Source organism: Anneissia japonica, unplaced genomic scaffold (genome assembly GCF_011630105.1).
Source record: "Anneissia japonica isolate Jap-2015-1 unplaced genomic scaffold, ASM1163010v1 scaffold287711_len853857_cov187, whole genome shotgun sequence".
In the NCBI taxonomy this organism is placed as follows: Eukaryota; Metazoa; Echinodermata; class Crinoidea; order Comatulida; family Comatulidae; genus Anneissia; species Anneissia japonica.
In genome coordinates this window covers 686,010-695,681 of record NW_022753410.1, presented here as the reverse complement: position 1 = coordinate 695,681, position 9,672 = coordinate 686,010, and the positions used below count along the sequence as shown (strand labels likewise).

Here is a 9,672-nt window from a genome sequence, read left to right as displayed (position 1 = left end):
GGTTTGAGGGGGATCCCCTTCCAAATGAGATTTTTTTAAAGAATAGCAACCCCTAGATGGCCAGTCTGACTGCCCGACGAGCTCTGTCCTATTGAGGGGGGCTTGACCAGTCTGGTGGAGGGCTTGACCAGTCTGGTGGGGGCTGCTGGCTCCACCACTATGCACAACGGTTGTACAACGAATCCAACTCAGCTTCCGTCTGCTGACTGTCGGTGGCAATCTGAACGGATCGTCAATAACAACGAACCGCTGCACACGCTGTAGCAATTGTCTGTTGCAATGTGTGCCCAACATTATGAATAGTTCACTTGTTGCACTGGCTTCTGCAGGTTGTTTATTAAATGTCTACATTTTGCACCACATCAAGGAATAATATAGTTAAAAGGAGGATTGTCCCTTAGACATCATTTCAAGAATGCTAGCAACATAAATCATGAATTAAACACTGATTTTTAACAGGAATTAAAATTATGAAGGACAGATTGTTACTTAATGACAATTTAAACTACCGTATACCTAATATGTTTCAATACAGCATTGCTTGTCACCTAATCAAATACTGAAGTCAATATTTGTTCACATTCTAAATTTTGCACAATTTTGTTAACAGTTTGTCTAGGAAAATATAACATAACCATATCAGACAAAAATCATATATGGTACTGGTACAAAATATTGTTAGCAGTGAACCAATGTTTAAAAATATTAAAGGGTTGCTCTTTTATATTATATATTGATTTGTTCACAAATTTATTTCAGAAAGTGTTTTTTTTTTATATCACTGAGTATAAACATACAATTTTTTTTCACAACTTGATAAAATATTACTCACAATACCAACAATTCTTGCAATTTACAATATTAATTCAATTTTGAATTATTTATAATTTGGTTAAAATCGTCTGCTGGCTGAATAGAAAAAAATTGCCAGATTAATGCAGTTTTTTCACAAATTTTGTTGAATATTACTTAATCATCTTTCTAACAATATAATGTTGCCATTAATCAAACATGTTATAGTTTATAATCCGGATAATGGAAAAAGGATAGAGGGAAATAATTTCTGTACCAAAAAGTTGAGAGGGGGAAATATGCAAAATATCTGTATCCCGGAAAACATAATGAAAAGCTTCTATAAAATTGAAAACTGACAGTAATTACACGGTGTGTTAAACTCTGTACATACAATAATTAAGATAGAAAATTGCAAAAAAAAAAACAAAAAAAAAAAAACCTTGACTGTATCAAATACAATCCAGCAGCCAAAAATTGAGGGTTGCCATCACAAAACCAGCATATTTTTGCTAATTGTTAAACTGAGTAAAATTAGCATAAGAATGTGGCAGTATTGTACACTTTAGTACAGAGAAGCTGTAATACTTTTACTCATAACTTTGGCAATATTAAGTCAATTTTAAAGCTCATAAAAAGTCAATTTTCTTTTTTTGGTCACCGATGCTGATTTGGCCTGGCAAGCGCCATTGATTTTCAACTGGATTTTCTGCTTTATAAGTCAACCTATTATTTTATTATTATTTCAATCAACTGACCTGTCCACCTGTCATCGTTTTAGAAGACGTAAAGAAGCACTACAAATTAGCATCTATGAAACGGCAGTAACGACCCTGTTATCAATCATGATTAGCAAAATGAAAACAAGCTTTAAAATGAATTGCACCTTTCAATATAAACAAACATATCATCTTAATATTAAATAATGGAATGCTTATCAAAATTACATAATTACAAAGCAGAGAATGAATGTTTAATTCACTTGAAAATCGGCAACTGTCACTGCAGTTCCATCATCCAACTCGAGACCACCTTTGGGACCCGACATTTGCGGTGGCCGCATTGTTTGGTCTCCAATTAGAGGGTTAGCTTTGTGTTGCAAAATTGAGGATTGCCATCTAGTTCTTTGAAAACATGATCTTGACTTAGAGGGGTCTTGGAATTAGCGGGGGTCTCGATTTGGAGGGTACACTGTATATCAATGTCCTTTTCTTATTAAGTTATTGTAACACTTAGGTTGCACCCAGACAGTGGTAGTGCTACAATACACATAACATTCAAATAAAGGGGAATCTTTCCGATGGAAGGTCTAACAGTTTTCTATTTTGAGTACTCGCTGTAACATTCTTATTGTAACTCAATATGTGGTAAATAAGCTTAACAATAAGTAGAGAAAAGTGGAGGTTGATATGTCGTTTTTGGATAGATTATTTTCTGTAACAATGGTGAACAAAATTTAAAATATAATGATGAATCCAAATTTAACAAAAGTTATCATTAAATCAATCCATTAATCAAACAATCCATCAATTATTCATTCATTCAATCAATCAATCAATCTATCAATCATTCATCTTAGGAAGATCTCCACCTAAGCATATCATTATCAAACTTGTCTCAAAAAATGACAATAGGTCTATCAACCTTCAAAAATGTTTTGCTAGGATTATCTCTTGTTCAACCTCACATCAAATGTTTGGAAAACTTATTACACTGTAGTGAAGAATACAGAAATAAACTGAATATATTATTTGTGAAATTTATGATTTATAGGGGAATATGTGTTCAAATTTGCTTTATTTTGAAAATAATATGCATATGCCTATGACAGAAATAAAATTTCTACCTAAGCCATAGGCAAGAAAAACAAGAATATCTACATAAAAACACTGGACACTGTTTTTCAATATTTAACCACCACATGGTATGGTACTTTCACTGTAGATTCATAAAATAAAATATTAATTTAGTCACCAGCACATTAATTACTGTATAGCAGAGTAAAAAAAAAAAATTTCAGTAAATCTACTATTTTAGTGCGTCAGGAATAAATCAAACTCAAGTATATGCACATCCCAAACATTTAGTACTTTTCGTGAAAAATGTGTTCTCTCCATGGAGTTACAAGCTGACCAACCTTTGAACTTCAGAGGTTTGGAATGAAAATTCTTCCTCAGTTAACCATCATAAAATTAGATGAACCATGTAAAAATTAAAATGGTAATGCCATGAGCTTTTGCAGTAATGAGGCCTTCATAAGCTTCTTTGTAAGCCCTAGGCCAGACCTGTAATCTCACTATCATTTGCATTATCCTGCCCTTGAGTATAGAGCCTAACTCATCCAATGTAGTAGTGTTTGATCATATTGTGGGCTTGCACCGAAGCAACTATGGTATATAATCAAGGTATGACAATATAATTGTGGCAGACAAGCCAAACCAGTCCCTCCTTGCAACAATTGATTTTTTGTTACAAATACAGAGTTAAGCAGTAAAACGAAAGTTATAAAATGGTAAAGGAATCATTTAAATCCAACATTTCGTTTTGAAGTTACAGCTGTTTTAGGAAAAGTATTTGAGGAATCAGCCTTCAAACTTTACAATTTCAGCCATTTCTCAGGCACAGAACATCAACGAATCGTAAAAAAAAAAAATGTTTTAACATCGAAAATGGGGAAAATAACATAGCATGATGTATAGATATAAAAAGTTTAGTTTAGTGTAATAAAATGGATTTCGAAAATCTTGACATTCCAACTTTTTTTTGACCATTATCTCAAAAACACCATTTGGGAAGATCAGTGACTGGTTTGGTTTGTCTTCGCTACATTTAATCCTTAATTATGCAAGTCAGCCGTAAGATCAGTTTAAGTCCCTCTTATAAAATATTTTTTTCTATCTCAATTCCAATTGGATATCTAAGAAAAGATCTAAGGTACGATGAACAGATACGTTCATCACCTCAGTTGAGACTAATATTTAAACAAAGGTTTAAAATTTCCCTTCAAACTACAATTGCTTAAATATATTACATAATATATTTTTCGTAAATTATGTTAAACATTATCAGTTACCAAAACATTTTTGTACTTTTCTGTTAATTAAATAACTAATTAATTTTTCAATAAATGGATCTTGACTTCCACTAGGTAAAAAGGTGTGAATCTTCGCTGACAATCATCTTAGAGTTATGGATTACCGTAGTCTCAGAGGCGACAAAAGCCATAGGCCAAGTACCTTAAACTTACCAAACACATTCAGTGGTGTAAAGCAGATTACATTGACTTGCATTGCATAAGCAGATTTTTTAATGTATTACACTTTTGTTATGTGTAATATACACTTACCTACCAGGAAATATATATCTCTTGATGGTGCACTATAAATGCTTTATTACAGTATTCTAATTATGATGAATATTAAAGAAAATTACTTTTTAATCCTTACAATGCTTTTTTTTTTCATGAAAGTTGATTTTCATGACAATTAAAATTTTGACTGTAATACCATTTATATTATACTATGCTTTTGTTTATATATTTTGTTTCCGATGTACTTGTTTCAAGAATTTAATTTGTCTTCAATTCAATAATTCCAAATTTGCATCAGAAATTGTTATATCCGGCATGACGTCGCACCTTAAAATACCAATATATTTACTTACATAATCATCATCATTATTATTATGGTACAGTAATTGCAATTAGAATATACCAAACGATCACAAACATGGGTTAATAAATTAATTATCTAGCCTTGTTATCTCAGTAAGAAGGAATATTTTTGTTTGGACAGACAGAAAATTACTTTGATATCAACAGCTTTAGTGACTTAAAGGAAAAAGAAAATTCAGTTCAAATTGAGAACATAAAATCAAACCATATGGGCATTGATTTTGGAATTCTGACAAAAACATGATACAATTATTAAATCCTTCAAAATTATGAATATAAATGGGGGTTTTTTTTCATTACCTGGCCTAGAAATTGCAATTTGTTAAAAGTACTGCATAAAATTTTAAAAAAATTATATAATAAAAAAAAATCTCCAGCAGAAATTATTACTTTGTTGATTTTATGTACAGTATGCACATTTTGAAGATGCAGGCTATGTTGTGTGATGACTAAGGTTGGTTTGGCGTTTTTCTTGATGGTATTCCCGTGCTTCGTGCAATCCTTGATTTTGGAGCAGGTATCCGACAAACACCTTCCATTCCTCCGCTAAGCGGTCGCTCGTTCTTCGGGGAAGTTGGTTTCTTAATACCAGTTTTAAGTGCTTGTTTTTTGGCATCGTTTTCAACAAGATCCTCCTCAGATTGATTTCGCTTTTGAAGTGGTTTGGACTGCGAATTACTCCGTACTCCATTTTGTAAGTTATCGTGGCTACCGTTCTGTGATGTGATATTCTCGGTAGAAGAGCTCTTTAAGACTTTGCTGGTGAATCCAGGAGCTACCAGCTTCGACTTTGATTTCTGTTTGATCATCGGTTGCTCATTGGCTTTAAAAGAGTCCGATTGTTTAGGTGAAAACCTTTGCTCAAGTGTTTGATCTGAATATCGCTTCTCAATTTTATTACTGTTTTCCTCCTTGTTTACGACCACTTTTGACGGGGCGACAAGTTTTGATTTTGAATTTGATGCCGCAAGAGACTGCAGTTGGTTGCACGATCCACTCTTCTGAGTTGCGTTAATGTCTTCGTCAGATTTTGCCTGGTTTCCATTACGCGGCGCTGGATGTGCTCCCAATTTCGAGAGGGTGCTACTCTTTGGAAGTCGCGATTGTGGCAGCTTAGATTTAGGTTTGTTCGTCTCTGTTGCCGAAACTGGTGATTCCAAGGTGGCGGTACTGTCGACAGGGGACTTATTGGAGACAGGCCTTGGTAGTTGGTCCTTGGTCTGTTCTGGAGTCTGTTTCCCTGCTGGATAAAGTTGTCGTGGGGCCTGAATCTGTCTTGGTTTGCCAGCTGCTGGTGCTTGTAGCAGGCTTGGTTTGACCAGTGCTTCTGTTGGGGAGACCTTAACTGGTTTAGGTAGCTTGTTCTCTGGAGACAGGGGTTGCTGCTGCTGTTGGTTAGTTTTCCTCTGGGCCTTGGGACTTTCTGACTTGGTTGGGGATAATGGTAAAATCTGTTCTGGGTTGGCTGATGGGTAACTTGCTGGAATCTGTAAAGAAAATATTAAAATGAAACATTTAATTGTTTTAATATTCAAACCTTATACTTTTATTAATAAATATCTTTAAAAAACAATACCACACAACACTTTGAAATATATTTTCATTATTTATTTAAAGACCAGGATATTGCATAAAAACTTTGAGGACTCCTGATTGAATTGGGAAATGTCTGGATCAATCATGAGATACATTACATAATCTATGCTATTTATTTTCCTCACTATAAGACATTCATCAGCATATGTGACCTGCTCTGGCAGAAACCTACCATTTGTTGCAATTTCTAATTTCTCACCAAGTACCCAAAACATTCAAGAATCAGGTTTTTGAAATTTTATAAAAGCAAATATGTTGAAAAACATTTCTGCAAAATATCAATCACTACATCTAACTGAAAATGATATTAAAAATATTTTAGAAATGCAAGTCCTAATAATAAACTATAGATTTTGGAATCTTTGGAAGTTGTTCTCTCAAAACCTACATGGGCAGATATCCAATGAATTAAATATTCATAACTTTCCTAATACTCAACCAATTTCCATCAAATAAACACTGCCATAAAGAAAACTTCATGCAGGATCTAACAAGACCAAACACTTAATTTTGAATTTTTCTGACAAATGGCTGATTTTGCTAGAGCTAGTCACATATACTGATTGTGTTTAGAATAAGAAATTGTCCAGAATGTATCAATCTTATCCCTTGATGACAAAATATATATTACCCATTTAACCTAAATGTTTGATTTTCAAAAATGTAATCCACAGAAATCTTACTATAAGTGCAATTTTCAATCATATTCGTAACTACCAATAGACATACTATACAAACAAATATATTAATATACTATAAAAAACATCACTGATAATTTATTGTGATCAATCTGTAAAAAGAACTTTAATGTTGTGTTGTCTAAAGTGAAAATATGCTATAAGTTCACTTAATATCCCTATTGGATTACCTATGTATATTATAGATGTAAATTATTATATAATAATTAGGCCTAAAAAAATAAACTGTTTGTTTGCCCTTTAATCCTGAAAATTGTATTGCAGGGGCGGGCCTAAATATTTTTTTTTTCTCCTGTCACCAAAATTAACATATTAAATCGCAATGCCTGCAAATAAGCCGGACTCATTATTTGTTTTTCAAAGGGTCATCAGACTGAATAAAAATAACCCATAATCGATATTTTGCAATGAATTTAGGCCTAGAATGACGATACCTTACATCAGACACCAAATTTAGACAATTTTCATGTGCAAAATGGAGAAAAAATAAAGATCACTTTCTAAAATTATGAACAAAAAATTGAAAAATTAAAAAAAATATTTTTAAAAACACTGCCCCTATTTTTCCGTGAGCTAGGGGCGGGCTCTGGAGGGCAAACAATTTTTTCAGGCCTTATAAACAAATTATGAAAAATAATGTATCATATGTCCTTTAAATATGACCATAATGTGCAGTCATGCCCAAGGCAAAAGGTCTCCAATTTTCAGAATTTTCTGATTCATGGTAACAAAGTCAGATAATATGACAAGCACAAGTAGCAAAAAAATGAAGTTCTTTAAGGAGGATTAATACTGTTAACCAGGAGGAAGCAATCATCATCAATGTGCTGATATCTGGGATAAAAATAAACCTGATTGATAACATTTAACTCTTACAGAGGACAGTACGGTCCTCAAATTATCTCTATTGACCTTTTTAAACATGCTTATCCTGCACTCCTAATTCTTGTGATTGGCTATGAAACTGAGTACAACCTCAATCCCATAATATTTGAGCAGCTTTGGTTAAATCTGGAACATTCATTCTGAAATAATTTTGATTACTGCATTATTGTTATTCTTAAATTAGGTAGCGAATAACCCTTCATTAGGAATGTTTTAAGATATTAAAAGGTTTTAGAAATAAAGTACAGGGTATTTCATCTGCGCTGGAATTCCAGCTAATGACCCTCAGCTGGTTACCACAGAGATGTTCAGCACATTCACCTATGAGGCCATGGTATAATCTCTTGAATAGTGGATAGATTACCATACTGTACTCCACATGGGCTTAGGCTGGGGAGGGCGGGTGCAGACGCATTGACCCATGGCAGCCGATTAGTTCATTAAGTGGGTTAACATACTAAAACTGACCATTAAGTTTTCATTGGGATTTTGTTATGGATTTAGTTCCGCATTTCATTTTCTGCACCCCACCCCTATCCCTCTACCGAACACAGCCTACACCCCTGCTCCATACCTAATTTTATGTTATTTGTTATAACTATTGCACATTGGAACAACTGCATTTAGTTGGCCCTATGGCTCAAACAAAAAAAAAATAATCTGAGAAGGGATTATAGAGATAGAACGATCCTAGCTTGCTAATAATATGATTTATCCTTTGATATGGAATACTTATTCCACTTAATAATCAAAACCCAAATTAATCTATGATTTTGGCTTATAGTATATTGTCATGAAATTTGAGTACACTGATGAAATCTTGAACCTACGTTAATCATTTATTTGTCTAATAACACAGTTATACAACATCAGCTGCAGGTCACTGTATTAAAATATGTTCCTATGTAAATCTCATAAGTTTCATACCTCCCATCATGCAACAGTTCTGAGCATGGGACTTATGATGTTACGGCAATCAGTTGAACTTGTGCCAAGAAAATTCTATCCTACGGCATGCTTCAAGCAACAACACCAAGTGAAGTACAAATCAACACATACAAAAATGTTTCTCTAAAACTACTATTTAAAATAATAATTGAAACTATTTAATTGAAATAATAATTGAAAGATTTCAGACGACAGAACATGCCTAGTATAAACAAGGAAGTAACTTCAGTAGCTAAAATTTAAAGTCAAATATTTAATATTTAATATTTAAAATCCCGTTTTCAATGAAAATATGTACCACAAATGTGCATTCAATAGTTTAACAGTTTTGTGACGAAGCATTTGACAAATATGACTCACAATGTTACACTAATCATATCCACAAATGAGTCATTTGTCTCTAATTTTCCAGCCAAAAATAAAGAGTAATTTTCTGAAATGCTGACCAAAACTACATTTCATCACATACCGTTAATTTCTACAAGTTGAAGAATTTAAGGAAAACTGAAAGCAAAAACAAACAAATGAGAAGATTGATCATAAAATTATAAAACAAAATATAAAATAATCAAAGGAAAACAAAATGTGAACACACTGGTATTTAAATTTAATTTCAATGCATCGATTTTAATATTCATTGTTTTCTTAAACAGAATTATGTATGTTTGTATTATTTACACAAGTACTACTGGGGGCTATAATTCGGATTTAAAAACTCCCCCTGGAGGACATCCTACAGATATGACACTAATCATGAAACATATACTGTATAATATAAATACAAAATAAATTGTCTATTATATTAAATTACAAGATCATATCATATATCAAAATGTCAAAGGATACTAGAGTTGTAACCATGGGGAGCCTTAAGGACAATCAGCCCTTCCTATATCCATTTACATCAGATTGGATATGAATTGAATATGTAATATGCTGGATATACAAGTAATTATTCTTGCACATGAAATTGTGCAATTTATGTTTAGTATGCGTAGTGCAAATTTATTATTATTAGTTATTATCATCACTCGGACAAAGTGACTGAAAGCGCAAATTAATGATATACTATATATATAT

The 9,672-nt window shown here is 32.8% G+C and overlaps 1 protein-coding gene across 3 annotated transcripts in view; it reads right to left on the bottom strand.

Annotated features, from left to right (window-relative positions):
• Positions 1-317: 317 nt before the first annotated feature.
• The window catches only part of LOC117122893 (AT-rich interactive domain-containing protein 1A-like), a 23,570-nt gene continuing 14,215 nt past the window's right edge, over positions 318-9,672 (bottom strand). For all 3 annotated transcript variants that reach the window (XM_033268664.1, XM_033268666.1, XM_033268665.1), the window contains one exon: positions 318-5,952. In XM_033268664.1, coding sequence (XP_033124555.1) covers positions 4,915-5,952 — 1,038 coding nt within the window. In that variant the 3' untranslated portion in view covers positions 318-4,914. The remainder of the gene's footprint in view (positions 5,953-9,672) is intronic.